The following is an 18,986-nucleotide window of genomic DNA, read 5'->3' as shown; positions in this document are numbered from 1 at the left end:
TAGCAGTTGGGTGTCAACTGAAAACAAATAAATGAAATGTTGCTGCTTTAAGAAATATTCAAATACCAATAAATTTTGCAGAAAGGCCATGTACTGTTCGTATTGAAACAAGTTTGATGCATACAAAATGGCCAGACTAAAAATAGCTAAACGATCAATTTACTCCGGATTAACTTCAAATCACTTTTCTGCACAAATTCCTAGAGCAAGCATTGTCCTTCGCAAGTAACAATCACACCAAATAACTTTTGATCTCTTAAACACATTTACCAAAATGACAAAACAATAAACAACCCTGTCTGTGACAGTATAACCTCAGATTGAAAGACGTGGTACTCAAAAAACAAAATCATGTCAACCTCTGATATAAATTTGAGACCACCAAACTACATTTCGGTATGCAATAAAATTTGGTTCCAAATAGAGTGGAAACACGATGTAAGAGCTTTAGAGCAGGCGTGCTTTAACTAATTTGCACTGTGGTGTTGACTTGTAATGGGTCTGTGCAAAAACCATTAGCGTTAGGTGTGACCAAGCAATTACCATACCTCAGACCAGTGAACCCCAAGAGGGCGTGCAAACGGAACCGTTTGTTTAAACTGGCTAAAACGACTTTCGATTGGCATCTCAAAATATAGGAAAATGTTGTTGTCTACGGATTATCACTTAAACATAACTTTTTTCCAACCTTCAAGGTTCATTTATTTTCACTTGTGTCTGCGATGCCGCTTTACTTGGTCAAGAATTTATAATTAGCACGACGTTTAAAAACCATTGGTACCTGAGTTCGTTTAGTAACAGAAAGATTACAATAAAATTACCTAGCAAGATTTCAGCAAACATCCAACTTTGAAATGACCAAAGATGTCACCTTTTATTAATTGTCAGTAAAATGGCATTTGTCAAGTTTGTCACCATGGTAACTTAATAGAAAAGCGATGAGCAGTGGATCGCTTGTGAGCTCATCACGTTTGGAGTAGTTCGGGTTTCAGTGCACTCCCAGTGAAAGTGGCGTCGAAGAAGCGCGTTCAAGAGTCCTCACTGCGCAGTGAGAGTCAAATTGTCCGTTCAAACAAAAACCCAGCGAGATTCCCTAACCCAACAACGAACGAAGCGAATTCAATGATCCGTTGCTTTTATATTCACATTGCCTTGTACAGTTCTAAGCGCCAGTTTAAAATAGTTGTTAGCGAGATGCATTAGGAGAAGCCAGAAACAGAGTTAAGGCCATTTTCTTGTGTGGTGTTTAGGTGCAGTTTTCCAAAATGTACGGTGTACGGTTAAGTACCTGTGCTGTTACCAAACCAAGAAAGTCAAGATGACACGTAAGCAGTTACTATTGACTTTGACAGGGAGGCCACAGCTTTTAGGTTCAGGTTCCTTGTAAGATCAAATATGCAAACATAAAAACGCGGTATCGTTAAATCAAACTTCCAACGAATAACGGCCTTTCAACAAGATGTTACAAAGGTCTAGTTTGGCAACTTGTTTCACAAAACTCATTTGGACTTTTAGGCGGCGAATCCAGAATGTGGCAGGTCGGTGCTAAAAGATTTTTCAATCAATGGCAATACAACAATGGATATAAATCACTTGAAGTAAGACGTTAAAATAATACTAGCTCATTAACGACAAGTCGCGACAAATCAAGAAAGAGCAACATGTACAACACAGGTTTTGTGCAGGGCATTAGGCCCCAAACAGCTTTAAGCACCGCTGTATACCGATAAGACAGTTCGTGAGTTTTTAGTGTTGGAAAAGCATTGAAACTGCAATCAGTAGCTTCTTCCTCAGCTCGCTTCTTTGTCAAAGTCTGAAGCTAGTTACGGAAGAAGGATCTGAATGTGGAAGTATACAACGCGAAGTTTGGTAGCAACAACATAATCAAGCCGTAGTGGTTGATAAATTATTAAATTAACTATAATCTTATAACAAACACGAAAGTCTGGCAGCTGAATAAACTGAGGGAGAGACCTGTATTGCCTAAATGCCCAGTACGTATTAAGTTACGCGAAAGCAGCAGAAAGGCTATAAACATAAGTTCCTTTAAATAGAAAGCGCAGTAGTTCATGCAGGAAGAAGTTCCTTTTCTCACAACAAACGTTAAACCCCAGCTTATCCGTGTGACGTGGGTTGGCTATCTAATTACCCTTGCTTAGAACAATAGATCATACTGTACAACTGCGCCTTGTCGGACTGCGTACTGCAAAACTGAACTAAATCAACATGGCAAGTATCTACTAAAGGCAACCAGTAATGAAGGAGGTAGAGATTACCAAACTACCGAATTTGGCGATCACACTGCTGGGAAACTGTATGCATGCAGCTTTAGGCTGTACTGCACTATGTTGAACAAACACTTCTGTCTGAAAATGATGTAATACCGAGGTGCAAAGTTCGCCCGGATAGACCAACAGCATCGAGCTAGCCTTAGTTGAACAAGCTGCACCAGCTTTTATGTTGTCTGGCCGATTATGCGAAACCGTGAGCTTAAACAAGCGCAGACAGGCGACGTGCCTCCGTGGCGCTTTTTGGGCCCGATAGGTCAAAGGCATAAAATCCAGACGAAGGGGTCGAAATGATGATCGATCGCACCAGGGATCGGTGTGAGAATGTGGAAATGACCAGAAGGACCACCCACGACAGGCGACCTTCTATCGACTACCGGGTCCTACCTCCTGCGCTATGATAAATTCCCGAACAACAATCAATGGATGAGATATAACGACGAGTAAAGCCTCGCACATGATATGTGCTGACTGAACCGATTGTTGCACTGATAGAGCGATGAGTTAAAGCACGAGGACAGATGGGGAAGTTGATGGCGCAAAACGGGCGAACACCTTTAGAGCATTAAGGGTTATAAATTCAATAATTACTTCCTTGAAGCTAAATGAATGGCGTAATGATCACGTAATTGCAAGTAGGGCTTTTTATGTGGCTCGTCTCCAAACAAGGCATTTGATGGCGATGTTGGCAACTATAACTGAAACATGTTTACGGGTGGAATATATTTATTTTATGAATTAAAATAAAGTACATGCCCCATTAACATTTTACATCTTGTTAAATTGGTCACGCACGCTTTGCTGTGGTAAATGCAAATCGGGGTTACTTGCGGACCCAACAAACACGGTTTGCGTTCAGCTTAAATAAAGTGCACCAAACGCAGTTCCAGACAATACAGAAGGGTTGCAACCATTTATCAAACAATGATTTACAAGCGAGCACAGACTGCCACAGTGGCCGACAGCAAACATAGGGCGATACCGGTGTGAGGAGCCATAAACGAGCGTGTACACATAACGTGGATGTCGAACTAACTTGCCTTAATTGGAAGTTTAAAGCAAACATCGTGGCCCAGCGAAATTGCAAACTTAGCGCTGAATTTATGAACAACGTAACTCAAGTGCCAGCTTTAGTGTTGACTTGTGGTAATAACCGGGTTGTTGCAACATACTGCAAGCCGTAAGACATTATCGACAGGATCACGGTATAGTAACTGTCGACAAAACAGGTGCAAATCTTTTAGTTTACCTTCAAAGGCGATTTAGGACTTACAAACAGTAGTAACCCCATTTTGTTATGATGGGCTACACAAAACATGTTGGCAAGCCCAATTTACCGTGCATGAAATTTAGTGTAATTTCTAAAATGATAAAATTTGAAAACACGATGTGACGTTGTGATGGTGTTTGTGCAGACATTAGACAAGATATACGATGGTGACGTGATGTCGGTACATAAAATGACGTGGCGCGAATGGGGGTCACCTCACGTCGACTAAACAAAATGCAGATTGTTACCTCGCAGTAAAACAACGAAGCGCGGACTGCTGACGCGATGTCTAATCCCGCAACCGCAAGTCACCGCAAGGTTTTCGTGATTTCACTCACACAACTTTTAAACATTCACCAAATAGCAAACGAACAATTTAAAAACGTTTTATATTCGTTTTCGATTTACTAAGACGTGAATATAAAACCGAGCTCGATTAACATGTAACGCACAACAAGTCCAGGCGTTTAAATTAGAAGAATTCATTCGCCCAAATTTGTTAATTATTTTTAGCTATAACATAATAGCGCTTTGACCCTAAATGTATACTGATTGAAATATAACTCGAAGAATCCACCAAAATTGGCCTGACTAATCCATCTTGCTACAACCTACAGTTTGCATATTGCAATGAAAGCAGATCGTCTGTACGCAAATATGTCGGTTGCTCTTTCTTAACTCAATCTACATCTTTTATCAATCATACGTTTGTGTGACTACTGACTACCACCATATGCTTGCAACTCAACAAAACTGTTCACATGTTCAACAATGGTTACGAATCGCTAAAACCGCGGTCAACGCGGAAAACGAATCGCAGAGTCAACGTCCAATATTCGCTATGAACCGGATGTGGTTCTCAAGCTACAATACACTGAACAATAGTTGTGTCAGCGTTGACACATACTGCTGGCCAGCCGAAGTGGTCGGACTGTTATTTATTAATTTTGCCAGCGCATCAGTCGGCGGACAAACCATTATGACACACGGTAGCCGCGGCGAAAAAACGCAACCTTTAAAATCCTCCAAGCTTATACCTACAGCCAAGACCGCAACAAGGGTTGAACGAAAAAACAAGTCAAAAAAGTGCGGTAGTTTGCAGTTGAAGAGCGACGTCGGTAGCTAGTCGACCATGACGTGTGCCGAGCCTAAGCTTTGCCAAATATGCGCATGACGATACTCGCGCCGCGATCCTGGGCAGCAAAAAACGTTTATAGCGCCGCTAAAAGCGATCGCTTAACGAAAGACGAAGGAAAGGCCTCTCTCGTCAGACGTGACCGACTCGCAAGGTTCGACCTCTACTGATTAACGTCAAGACCTGTCTGACTCGCTCCCACTGTGTTGGTCCCGAACGAAAGTTTCGCTGTCGACAAGGAGGCGAAACTATTCGAGTGATATTGGCTAAGTTGGCATATTCGCACAAACGAATTTGATATCCAGCTAACAGGAAACACACACACACGTCAAAATACTGAAACACTGCACTTTGCAAAACATAGAAGACCTATTTAAAATTTTTAGCACGCATTGCTAAACTTTTAAGCGTGAAAAGTACAGGACTATCGGACTTAACGACGACTAGATAGCACAGCTGAATCACAAATTATTCTGTAACTTTTCTCTTGAAATGTCGCTACAACTGTTATATTGAATTTGCGCGACAAGCAATTCAATAGCCGAACTCCATTTCTTTCAACAAACTTAGCAACCGATTCACGTCAACATGTCTTGTTCACATGTCGGATGTTGCAGCGCAATTCAATAGGGAAGGCGCCTGTGTACATTCAAAGAGCCTGACTCCATTGAATAAATTCCCGTTATTGGTGTTTCCTGCTGCGGTGAGCTGCAGCCATTAGACGTAATTCCTACGTTTAGCGCATTAGCCTGAATTGGCGGATGAACGATCAGGCATAGCACGGGCCAACAGGCATCGAGAGCTTGTTTAACCTGCGATGACGCGTCTGTTGCGCATTGAGCGGCGCGACAACACCGCATACAAATAAATAGACCCCGAGTACTGCACCGCGAACAAGTTGTACCTGTGTATTCCAATAAAGCAGGTGTTGAATGCAAATTTGGTAACGTTCAGATATTCCGTTTTTTGCCAAATTTTGTATTCTTTCAGATTGCGCAAGTATAGGCTCAATGAAAAAATGAATATACACAAAACTTTTGTTTGAACAAATTTGAAAGATCGGAGCTCTTTTCTACCCAATTTGACATCATTACATAAATAGTTTATAACATTACATCACCATTTATCGATGGGTGATTGTATTGTATCAACTTATAACTACAGCGTTGAAAATACCATAGACTTAAACCATAAAAGGTGACACAAATATTTTTTGGAAATACATTCGTTAGTTGGTGCATTTAAAAATATATTCGCCCATCACGTCTTGATATTTGCGGTATGAAAAGATAGCCGTAGGGTTAAATCGTGTTTGTTGGTAGTTGGGCTGCGCCATTGACCACCAAACGCAAAGGGCTACACAATATCATGACTGCATACGAGAATTGGTCCCATACGAGAAAAATAAAATGAAAATGATAAAAAAAATGATAATAATTTGTCAAATACAACCTAAAGAAATATTTGAATGTTCAAAAGCAATCCTGAAGGTAAAATACCAGTAGAATGCAGACACGCCCGAATATTCAATGAAGTATTTATAAAACCACAAATAGTTCAATTCAGGAACAACAGTAGGGTTGTATCCGGCAAAGGAATTCTCTGTATCCTGGCTGACACGGCGCTTTTATCCGCCAGTCCCGACACACATTAACTCAAACTTCAAGGTTAGCTAAAACCACAGTGGGTACACTGCGTCACAAAAGCCTGTTTATGGACACAATGGCCTCCACTTGATGCATTTAGGTTCCATATTATAGACGAATTTTTTTAACAGAAGTGCTTTTGTAAAACGGGTAAAAGTTCGGTCTTGACGTTCTGCGGTATGCGGGGTTCATAAAAGCTCTCCAAGCAAACAAATAACAGGGTTGTTTGGATGTATTGCCAAGATCATGATTTCATCGTTTGCGTCTGTTTGCTGAAAGCCGATCGAGGGAGACAATTAACAGACTGTTCGCAGCCATTTGAGAAAATACAAGAATCGATTATTTTAACAATACCAGGTTGTTGTTTTGCCACACCTGAAACACGATATTTTATCTTTTTATCAAAGAGATAAGCGCAAAGGTCATATAATCCGGTGGTTAACTGCTTCATTAAAGAAGGTTGCTTCTCCCATAAGGCATTTTTTCGCCAAACCCAAAGTTTTTGAACAGAAATTGATCACCAAATTCGGAACTACCAAAGCCAGCCAATAAATCAGTAAAACTACCCTTCAGTGACACCTAACGGACAATAATTCCCCGGTGCATTTTCGACAGAAAGCAGAAAAGAACAAGTTTAGCGTCAAAAACAGCAATGCAACAAATAAGTAAAACTTGCAGTAATACTATTACTCTATTTCATTTGCAACGACTTTTTAAATAAAACTATATTTGAAGACGGGAAATCCTGGTTGTCAATACCGGATGAGTGGATAAAAGCTGTATGCATTTTGAATTTCAATCAGTATTGCAAAGATTGTAGGATACAACGATGACACTAATTGATTTAATGGGGTGCTTTTTTAAGTTTTTTTTTGTAGTTGATTAGACACTAAATTTTGATGGCATTGATTCTTTACAAATGCAAACGAAAATCGAACATGAGAAAAATAGCTTTGTTCACTGTTTCATCCTAGATTAGAGGAATGACGAAAAGCGACCGACTAAGTCCCCACAATAGCTTCAGTACAGAATCGCAGCCGGGCCCTCACACGATGACAACTACATAACGACCGGTTTGGGGTAGAACAGAGCACATGGCGCGTAATCCACAGTTGCCACCTGCCTGCGTATATCTCGCTTCGACAATTGTTTGAAGGTCGTACGTGCCGAAAGTTTGCTGTTGGGCGCGCCGTTCTACTGCCTCGACTCGGTACATTGTCCTTAACAATGCCAACTGACGTGTTATTGGCTCATACAAGCCGGAGGGAGGTGCCATTAAACCTTAAGACTGCTAAAAAAATTAACAGCAAGATGATGCTGTCTGGGCAAACACAGTTTCAGAATGCGAATGTGCATTACTTGAGTGACCATGCAGCAAATACGTTATTGTGGCAGCTGTCAAAATAGAAGCAGTTAACTTCTAATCTTTCCATCGGTTAAACAAGGCCGGATGCGAGGTGTCAGTAAATTCCGTGCCTGGTAAACATTGAGTGAAACCCAATAACAGGCAAGTTCGAACACGTGATTGTGTGGGTTGCAACCAACGAAATGACTTTCAACAATATAATGGAAAGATACGACCTGGTAGGCACACGAAATAGAACAAAAGTAAACCTTTTTTCGTGTAATACCGAAAACAAAAAGAAAGTTTCTACAAAAGCCAATTAGGAGGAAAGCGGAAATGAAAAACCCCAACGACATTAACTGGTATTTAGTATCATTTTTTACAATATTTATGCATACATGTATCTCTTTTAGTCCGGTTATGGTAAATTATTTTGCATTCTTGCTATGACGATAGTTACATTTGAATAAAGGCAGGCTGGACATAATTGGAAGGTGAAATGCTACAATTCAATTATTTACAAGAACATGTTGCATTTCTGTCTAAACAACTTGAAGCTTATCATGCAAATCTACGAGCTTTGGTGTAAACAGCGCAACACGAACAAAGACGAAGGAAAATGTGCAGCTAATTTAAATATTACCTCCAAGATAAACACGTTTAATATTTTATACAACAACAGGGAAAAATCTAATCCTGCTATAGGCAACAGATAGATTGGGTCAGCAGCAAAGTTCTATGGTCTATTGTCGTCTATAAAGAGCGGGTCCAAGCACGCCAAATGCCTGGGGGGACACTTAAGCCCTTGTTATGACCGGATAATGTTTGAAAATGCGGGTTATTTCAGTCGGAGTGACACAACCTACCCTGGGTGTCTAGACGCCAAGTTTAAAAACAAAAAATAGCACTCAACTCTGATTTGAATTGTTCCAAAACAACAATGACTGAATAACCTCAAATGAAAAGTCGAATTACAATGAACTGGTTTCAGTTTTAAAACTGCCAACGATGGTTGACTGAGCCATTTTTGTCGACCCACAGAGATATAACTATGTGAAACTTTTCGTTTTTAATCAATGTTTAGTCATATTTTTAAAGGAAAAGCTGTGAAAATAGTTTCAAATTTTGCAGTGACAGTTTGGTAAATTATTGTTTTTCACAAGACCGCTTTTCATTTAACATAATGTGTAAGATATCAGACAGCTTTTTGAAACAGCGACTTTAAGCTTGCACTTCACCTTAAAATGTACAAAGGCGACTTTTGTTTACGAAATCCAGTCGCGTAACAGGATTCAAATTTTTCGGTTAAGCCTGGCAATCGCTGCGGATTTTAAATTCAAATCTACTGGGAATAGCAATTTGGCCTTTGAAATGAACCTAGGCTGTTTGTGAATTCGCCGCCCAAAAACTGCTTTAAATGCCGTGTTAGGGAGGTTATGCAACAAATGTCGATACCAGTATGTAATATACGATACTAGGGTCACCAACCGTTTCTTCTAAACGCAGAAAATTGTGAGGAATTACAATTGTGTGCCGAAGATTTATTACAGTGCTATTGCAAACAATTAAATCCAACAAACATATTTTTTCTTAGCTGGTATACGAGGGTAGTTCAATACACTCTACCTGTAACCAGCCTGCTTATGCATTAACTGGTCTGCTCTCTGCGCATTGTATTGGCGAACCAAAAAATACCAAACCGAGAACATGTTGATGTCAGCATTGTCAAATTTTTAAATAATTCTTAAAAATTTCTTTAATATGTTGTTGTTTTCAAATTGTGGTTGAAATCGAATAAACTACCCTTACTGAACGGCAGCCTTAGTTTCGCAACCTCTAATGTATTACCAAAAAAACTTGATCAAGAACAAAAAAAGAATTCAAAACCTTTTAAAAAAGCAAATTCAAAATCTAAAATGATTACCTGCAGACAGTGCACACTGTTTCGACCTATAAGGTCTCATCAAAAAATGATTACAATATGGAACAGTGCGTTTTCAACAAGTTTTATGTAATATTAAGAATGAAAGTTTGATGTAAAGTTGGCGATAGGTCACCCTGGAGCAAAACCCAAAAAGAGATTTAGGACTAGTTAAATGTTCTCAAAAGGTCCTTGAAATAAGCCTGGCTCGCTCCAACCAGACGACACGGCGAATTACGTGACATGACGTAGGCCCAGGCCACCAGGTTAACATACAGTGGATATCAAAGCACCGAAGCACATCCCAACTTCACCAGGCCATGGGGGAATTCGTTCCCAGAAGAAAGTAAACGGGCAGAAGTCAGATCAGGGAATGGCAGACTCGTGTTACGTATATGGCGGACGATACACGGACTTACGCAATCCTACGGTGCAGCTCCAAACCTAGTTTTAACTGGAGTCCTCTTGCAAAAACATCTGTCGGCGCCGAGTGCCCTTATGATCGCGGCAAATTGCTTGTTAAAAGCGACACAAAGAGAATCATGTCGTGCCAACTTCGGCGATTGGCAATGTCGCCCTTCGACCCATCAGCAACTTATACGCTGCCTCTCAAATTTGAATGGAAGTGCAAATGGAATCAATATTTCGGAAATGTCACAAGACAGATGCTTGACCACATTCTCCACTCAACAAAATCAGAAGCATGTGTCCATATTAAGCGCCCCTTGTAAACGTGATGCATTCCACTTTATGTATTTGATATGTTGAAATACAAAGTGTAAACAAGCCAAAGGATTTGTTATTCCGCAAAACCAGGCAAAATCCAGCAACTCAACAAACATATCAAGTCATTTGCTATTGCGATTATTGACACAAAACTTTGCATCTAATGACCAACACTTTTATATCACTGCAGTCATAAACATATCACCCTTTTTAGAATTTCTCCAACATTATGTTTAACCTGAACGGACACGGCAAAATGGGCTAACCGCTTGTACATGACATCCAAGTGTCACAGTGAGATGTAATTGGAGATTAATGACGGACAGCTGGATCCATTCTCACTCACAAACACCTGTTGGGTTTGCGGAGAAAACATGACGGAAGTTTGTTCTTGAAAATTTGAATAAAGTTTTTTGAATTTGTAAAACTGAAAACTGATTAACGAAATAAAAAATGCGAACATTTGAGTCAAGATCGTTGATTTTGTCGAAATTGGGTGTTGTGCATAGTTTTACCAACAGCCACAAAATGAAAGCAAGTTTTTTAAGACGTCAGTCAAAGACGCCATCAAACGAACAAATAGGGAAATTACTTTGTCCAAATTACTTCCTGAATAGGTAATAGTTAAGTGCAAACGACTTCCTCGGAATTGATCTACACAGCAAACTTCGAATACTGCCACAAAAAAGCCTCAACGATAGTCAAGGATAATTAAATAGAGGCATACATGTGTTAGTAGTTTTAAAATATTAACAGGGAACTTTAGCCCAAGTAGTCGAAAGCTGTGTGGTCGAGACGTGCTCAAGCGGAGAACAAAGTTGAAAACTCTTAAGTTTACCTAGACACGTCATTGTGCTCGAGTTCTTTTTTACTTCACGGAAATTCCCGTCTAAGTTTTTGGACAGTTCTGGTTGGTTTGTGTCATAGCATAATTCCGACACGTTGTTTGCGTGGGGCCGGGGAGCACGAAACTTTCGAAAACCATAAAGACCTACGAGTTTTGGAAATTTCGACATGACAACAAGTTTCTTGCACATTGTCACCTACATTTCGCTTAAAAGAGTTTAAAGTTAATAGATTTGAGACTAAAGTGTTTCACAAAAGCCTTTACACTCGTTCTATTTTGGGATTATCGTATGTGGACAGGAGCCGTAAAATTTATATGCGATTGATAAAACAACGGCATCCGGATGTAGCCTTAACAGTTTCTATTTTGAGCTTGTGAGCGTCACGTAACCATCTTCAACCAACAGATAACACAAGAAATCTTCCTGTGACAAAACGCAATGTGATATGGAAAATATTTGTGAACAAATGCCATGTGTTTTTAGATCATGTAATTTAATTATTAGAAACGAAAAATGAACGAGGGTACACGTGAGTGAACAGCAAGGTGAACAATATTTCTTCTAACACACTGCTGAATTCGCAATGGTGTATGAACATAGCAACGTACATCACATAGGTGTCGTTCAACACGTGTAAATAAATAAAGGGAAAATAGTTTCAAAAAAGTTGTTAGATGTAGAACATGGAAAAGGCCGCTTTTTGAAATCAAAAAACAGTTTAAGAAAACAAATTTGCTGAGGAAAAATCACGCGGGTTGTTGCCTTTTAGACGAGGCAATTTTGTCGCAGATAAAGTAATCTTGACAGAGAGCTACCGCGATAAGAAATGCTGGGAAAAGCCATGGACCTCGACTCACGCGAACGGTCAGTAGCGATTGGTTAAAATCACACCACGTGTTTCACTAGGTCAAGTAGTAAACTTCAAAGTAGGTAATCGAGCGTATTACCAACCGCATAATAGTCGTATCGCTTGTTTTATTGCACATAAGGTTGCTAGCTTGCTATAGTTGTTTTAGTTCCACATAAACGGTCTTGTTCAGACACACATGCCATGCTGGCAAGAAAAAAATACAGGACACTTGTCGCGAGTTTTAAAACAAGACAACTTAAAGTATCTTGATACATGCGATTTACGTTGAGGTGGCTGAGGAACCCACGAGACTCTTTTCGCCAACAAGCAAGGTCCGCCGCCTTACGGCCAAATCGGACAAATATTTGAACACGAGGTCATCAGTTAGCGAGATTAACGAGCTCAGGTTCCGTCGAATTAAAATTACAAAGACGGGACAGGTTTTTGCCAACGCCGCTTTTGTGCCGAGCAGACTGGTCACGCCTGAATAGTTTTGTTTAGTCTAGGTCGCTTTATACCGACGTGGCACGGGTAGGCCATGTACGTCACTGAGTAGAGTTCAGGTAACCATCGCTCGAAACTTTTCGTCCGCTGTACCGACGTCAACCTTTCATGGTCAGTCACGTGGCGCCTGCAGCGTTGTTTCACGCTTGACTTGTCACGCGTTGCAACCACAACTATGTGTATCGAAGTAGTTACAAATTGCACGTTATTTTCAGCTTGTGAAAATTTCCATTCACTGTAAGTATTAGTTGGGAAATATAATAAAAGCTTAGTGGTAACCCGATCCGTAAAACATTTGTCAAAACTACCAACAAATGTAACCGTTTAAGTTTTATCGCTAGTTCTTTGGATGAATATTTTCAGGTAAAGCGTGTCTGTTCGAGGAAAATCAGCCAACCTTAATATACGGCTGACGTGTGTACAGCGCATCTAGTCATCAAGTACCTTTTGACGTTCATTTGGCCGACTTACCTTTACATAATGGCTAGGTTGATGGTCTAAAATTCGGATAAGCCGCGGATATTAAACTACAAATTGGTAGCCGACAAATTTGCTGCATGCACGTCGTGAACAAGTCACCATGGTTACAGCAACGAACAATAAATTATTAATAGTGACTGGCAAAAAAACGTATTAAGACGATTAATTAAAAAACACCTGGTGTTGTTTAAACCGGTTTCTCAAATAAACTCGAAGATGAATATGGGTCACAAAAAGCATAATACTTTACATCCAACGTAGTTTAAGCAAATCATGAATTAAGTAGTGGAAAATATGAAACTTTACTTTTTTTATTTTCCTTAACTTTATAAATACCTTAAGTGCATCGAAGCAGGCGATAACTTTCCCGTCTGGAGCAATCTGGATGTTTTTACCTGGATGGGCATATCTGCATTCGTCTGCTGACCTCTTGCATGCGCCTCTTTGGAACTCCCGACAAACCTGTTAAACAGCACACATGTTTACTGTCAAAATCTAAAATGCTAAAAAGTGAGGTTTTTTATGAATGATAGTGGTACCCAAAACCATTAACAAAAAAATCTGTTTTGAGATTCGAAATTTCAAAAAAAACTTCAAGGACAGCATTTTACCAAGTACAGTTCACGTACGCAAACAATTACGTTATTTTCTCAGTATAACTTAAGTATAATACACGCAATTTCGAAGTTAAAAAACGTTTTCTCGGAAGAGTCAAATATTCACAGTGGTATAAACCACAGTCGGGCGCAATGCAAGTTCAACGCACAAGTCATCAGGTTGCCGCCTCACCGCATTCCACACAAAGGAATTAAACACTACCCACGGCCTTTCATTCAGCGCACGAGGGCCCGATTTTCGTTTTGCCTTCTTACCGGATCGGCGCGAATAACTGTTGATTAGCGTCATGCTCAAGTGGGTAAGAGAAGCTATGTAAGTTCAATCTCGCACTGAATTGCATTCACACGACAGTAGCGAGGTGTTTCCGATTGCCACGTGTGTAAGACTCAACTTATCGACCAACTACGCGGGAGGTCTGTGCAATCAAGTCTGTGTATTGCGGTGTGCAAAGTTGCAAATCGCACTTTTTGGTTGCTTTCATCTGTCTGGGTTGGTTTTGATGTCAAACCTCGACGAAGTTAAACTGATAAGCCCACTGCGACTGTTAGAAAGCTAAATGTGGGTAACACAGTTTGGAAACTACAGAAATTTGCAGCAAATCGTGGACCAAGAAACCACGTTGCTGTCATACCTTGAAGCTCTTTACAGATGTTAAAAGACAAAGATGGATGGTGATGTCAATCCAGCACTTACCTCAACTTTTAACCACTCGGGATCTCGAATCTGCGGCAACTGTTGCATGCTGGGTAACTGGCCAACCGCCAATTGCGCAGATGAGAGTGAGGGAACATTGGCTGATACCGGGGTGACGCAACCGACGCCGTGAGCTGCAAATATAACAAGAGCAACCTGAAGGTGTATAAGTCACATTTTCTATGTAACCTTATTCTGCATTTTTATGTTTTTCTGAATGTGCTTCAAATCTATATTGTTTTATAGGTGCAAATGCCTCCAAAACTATATGATGTTTAAATATGCTTATGACTTTATAGAATTAGGGTGTCGTAACAGTGGCATATAGGTATTACAACAAGGTATTACTACACACACGACATTAAACACACTTGACAAACCTCAAAAAAATTGGCACAAAAGCACAAAAACTGTACATTAAGTACAATGACAAATACATACACTCCATTTATGAAGGCAAAGCGCAGCAGTGCAAGGTTGAAACGCAGCAGCAGTCACAGGGAACACGGCCAAGTGATCAATGGTTGCAGGGGCAATGACAAATGTACTTGTTTCAAGTTGCCTTGTTTTGGAATAAAGAAGTAGCAAGGCGAAGAAACCAGAGTAAAGAGCAGTATGAAAAGTTCCAAGGTAAAAGCTTGTGTATGTTTGGGTCTCTGGAAATAGGGCAGTGTGTACAGGTATGTGTGTGTGTAGGTGTCAAGGGCGAGGTGTAAGAGGGGTAAAAGACAGGTTAGCACGTTTGCGAAGCAGCCACTGGCGCACGCTTACGTTCTTGGGCAACAGTAAGTTGTGACGGGGTCCAAGGTTCACCGCAAGAGTCACCCACAAGGCCAAGAAACGCCACTGCAACGACTTGGTGTTCCTGGTGGCAGTTAATGGAGTCCTTGCAATATCACTTGGAGGTGTTGTTTACTTTAACAGCAACTTATGTTGAGATTCAAGTTAAGACAAGATGCGTTTTTGAACGACTGAAATCAGACGGGGATCAATACACAGCCTGCTTGCCGGGGTGCCCCAATCAGATAGTTGTCGTCACCACATGCGATATTGGTTTATAGCTGCTCCAACGGTTTTACGTCATTCCAAAGCAATGGCCACGTGTGCGAAGCTGACCCGTCGTCGATCGATGGTGGTTCACCCACACAGCCCTATAGCAAGTTAAATCACGACTAGGCGGCGACCAACTACAGCGGCAACTCTGTTTCAAGAGGCAAATGTAACGTTAAATGTTCCTCGATGGCTACTCTCTTGATCGTCGTGGGAATACAAACAAACGCTGTCACTACTTGAGGCAGCTACAACTAAGCTATACTCTTGCTTGAAAGCTATCCGGCCACTTCTTACCGCAACTACACAGCTGTTATGACCTTGTAACAAAGACGGTTGTTGGAGTTCTGACATGTGAACAACATAAAGGTGCACATGATATTTATAGCTACATCGGTTTGTGCCTGGGCCCAAGCAAACACCTCACGTCAAATAAATGTCAAAATCAAATGATTTTTGGCAACGATTAAAGTTTAAAGCAGAAAAACACATACATCATTTCTTGTGCCTAGTTGTAACTTAACCTTTAAAATAAGCAAGCAATTGACAAGGGGCAAGTGCCGACGACAAGCGGACAGCTTCACGTCAATAAAAGCGATCCATCACAATTCGATTTTCAAACACGTTTCCTTTCTTTTCATGTCAAGTGCATGGTTTCACAAATGATGAAGCCGAACTGGCGTTTTCACTGCACTTTAACAATGTTGGCCACCTTTCTGGGCTAAAAATAACAATGCCCAAAACTTCAAAACGCAAAGCAATGTGTCGAAACCCGCTTAGCTGAACTTGCCGTTCCACATGGTAACACAGTTGCGACCTGTGGCAGCTGCCGCCTAATCCGTTTTCCAGCGAGACTTATTTTTTTAAATTCACGCTCCCAGAAGCAGTTCGCTAAACCACATTGCGTGTTAAATCCTAAACAAGCCAGTCTGGGACCTTTGCCTTTCACTGCCCAAGGGCACGATTAACATCGGCTGCATTGCGCTGTTATTAAACAAAACACTCAACCGACTGCGCTTGCCTTAAATCTGTCTGATGTGATCACTTTTAAGTAGATAAACCATACAGAACGCGAACAGTGTGTATTGCCATTTACCGTGGTAACGCGAAAATTTGTCAGGAGGTTTTCTGCAGACGGACGATTGGTTTCATAGATCAGATAAAAAGGCGATCAATTAAAGTTTTAGGCAGCGCTTAGAGGCATAAACTATCCGCGAGATACCGCGGGCGTACAACTTACTCGTCCACATATGTTTTTTAAACACTATACACTATACACACAAGTGAAGTTATGTCTCAACAGCTATTTTACTTAGACTCCCGTGTCTTATGACATACAAGTTAGATGGGCATTGCAAAAATGTTAAAGCGCCATTAGGATTACAATTTCTAAAACGTAAAAAAATCGTTAAATTTTTGAAATTCACGTTAAACCCAACAGTCACTTTGTTTTCGGTGAATGTATTGCAAATGAATTATTTCTGGTTTATTTAAACCGTGACTGTCCGCGTTCGACAACGTGGAAAAAACTGGTTACAAAAATGAAATTTGATAAAACGTGCACAGCAAAATATGTAAAACAGCCAACATTGCAAATTTATACACTGGTAAAACTAAAACATTTAAAAACCGCAATTGTATTTGCGCAGAATTTGCAGCAAAACGGTATCTCATAGGTGCAGAATTTGGTGATATGGAAGAACTGCTATCGATCAGGGTGTTCACGAAACAGACACTGCAAAACGAGGTATGGCTCTTCTGTATTATATATTTGCTTTTACGTTATGCTGGGAATGTAACAAGCAACGGTCAGTAATCCTCAACACAAACAAGGTGGCGTTGCCGGGTGCTTTACAGCCGCTCCGTAATCGAACACCTTATTTACCTTTTGTTCTTTCCACGAATCAAAAGAATCAGGTTAAGCCAGTTTGTAAGGTTACTTTGTTTTAAATAAACGGCCACAAAATGGTAATTGAATTGGATGATTTCAATACAACGAATGTTATGTCCACTGGTATCTACGTTTTGCTGAATTTTTTTGTAATTTTAGTTTTAATAGCGCAAGTCAAGGTATGCGAAAAAATTGAAATGACGAAATAACAAAGTTTATAAGTAAGAATCATTTACCATCAACAAGTTTCACATACCAGTATCAGTTATTTAAAGTTTAGAGGCGTTATCGCTTCTATATTTGAGAGACTTTCGCAAAAAAACAAGTATATATTCAAAAAATTTCAGGATCCTCGGTCTTTGCACACAAAAAATAGACACACCGTGTAACTTGCTTGCTATAAAATCAAGTGACTTCGACTAAGTTTTCTATGACACCAAATAACACAAAAAATTAAGTAATTTAAGTAGAATAGCAAACATCAGTACAACGCAGGCGGTGGGCAAATAAGAAAAAATTGCTTTAGTCACGGTGCAATGTCACCCCTACGCCAATGCCAACCATATAACCAGGATGAAACAAACAACAGTATATTACAGATCATCTCAAAAGTTTGTACATCCATTAAAGTCTAATCACCACAACTAAAAATACCTTCTGTTTTGCGCAACGAAGCGTGAAAGCGAGCTACAATGTCGACGCGCGTCCTCGTCTAGCCAAGCAAAAGTAAACAAAGCAATCCGCATCGCAGGTCTTTTGTGCTTGCCACTCTACTAAATTTGCCACTCACGCGTTGGCGGGTTTCTAATGCCAGCTTTAGCTTCAACGTATTGGGGTTCGAGAACAAAGCGCTAACAAACGTGTACCAGCCTGAACCGCCCCATCATAAAACAGACCAATACCGAAGAGACGAAAGTCTGGAGGAGAGTCAAGTCTGCCCGGTGTTTGCACAAGAATGGGTGGGTAATATGAACCATGCGGTCCATGTTCTCATACTAGGTAGACTTTAACCAAAACCTTGCTCCTTTCGGCCAATTCTAGTTGTCTTTATAATGGTGTCAATGCCTTCAACCACGATACAAAAACTTTGTTTCAGCAACTGTTGACAATTTGTCGCACTTTAAACGTGGCGTGACAAAAAAACAAACAAACGTATACTGTCCTTTCTGCCTACTGAATACACACACAAACTAATATAAATTTTAAGGGGGCTAGAGCACAAAAAACCCATAAAGTACAACAATTGCGATTTTTCTCCCTAAGAATTGGTATTGTGACACGGCGGCCTAGCCAGTTCGACAAACCGTGTTGATCAACTGGCAAATCACGGCCACTTGACGGTTACGAAGTACATGCTATAATGACATCACTGTTTGTTCAGGGCTTTACTTAACCTCGCGTCTGCGACAAAAGCTTGCTGTAGAATGGAATAGGACAAAAGCAAACGCAAATTCGCGCCATGTTGAACGTGGCCCAAATCGGTGGAGGGACAAGTTCGCGCAATTTTACATGGCCTGAAAGGTCCCAGGAACCAAGGCAGGCAAGCGGCATCAAGCGGTTCCGCGTATCAGAAGAATGACAGGACAGACGTGACTCTGCGGTCAACCGGGAAAAAGGGGGCGACGCTAAAAAGCTAAGAGCGGGCCGATGATGTCAAGCGTCTACGAAATTTCAAGCGCTATAGAAACGTGCCTCTTCGCGCTTCTCACGTGACTACGAGA

The 18,986-nt window shown here is 40.6% G+C and overlaps 1 protein-coding gene across 3 annotated transcripts in view; it reads right to left on the bottom strand.

Annotated features, from left to right (window-relative positions):
* LOC145228553 (muscleblind-like protein 1) overlaps window positions 1–18,986 on the bottom strand; it is a 33,262-nt gene that overhangs the window by 11,406 nt on the left and 2,870 nt on the right. For 2 of the 3 annotated variants that reach the window (XM_080093630.1, XM_080093632.1), the window contains exons 2-3: window positions 14,325–14,458; window positions 13,350–13,475 (exon numbers count right to left, since the gene is read on the bottom strand). In XM_080093630.1, coding sequence (XP_079949756.1) covers window positions 13,350–13,475; window positions 14,325–14,458 — 260 coding nt within the window. Of the gene's footprint in view, window positions 1–13,349; window positions 13,476–14,324; window positions 14,459–14,765; window positions 15,778–18,986 lie in introns of those variants that run through there. The other variant, XM_080093633.1, reaches the window with a different exon arrangement.

This window comes from Phallusia mammillata, chromosome 5 (assembly GCF_965637545.1).
Source record: "Phallusia mammillata chromosome 5, kaPhaMamm4.hap1.1, whole genome shotgun sequence".
Classification (NCBI taxonomy): Eukaryota; Metazoa; Chordata; class Ascidiacea; order Phlebobranchia; family Ascidiidae; genus Phallusia; species Phallusia mammillata.
Note: the sequence above shows the minus strand (reverse complement) of the source record. Positions and strands in the feature narration are given on the sequence as shown.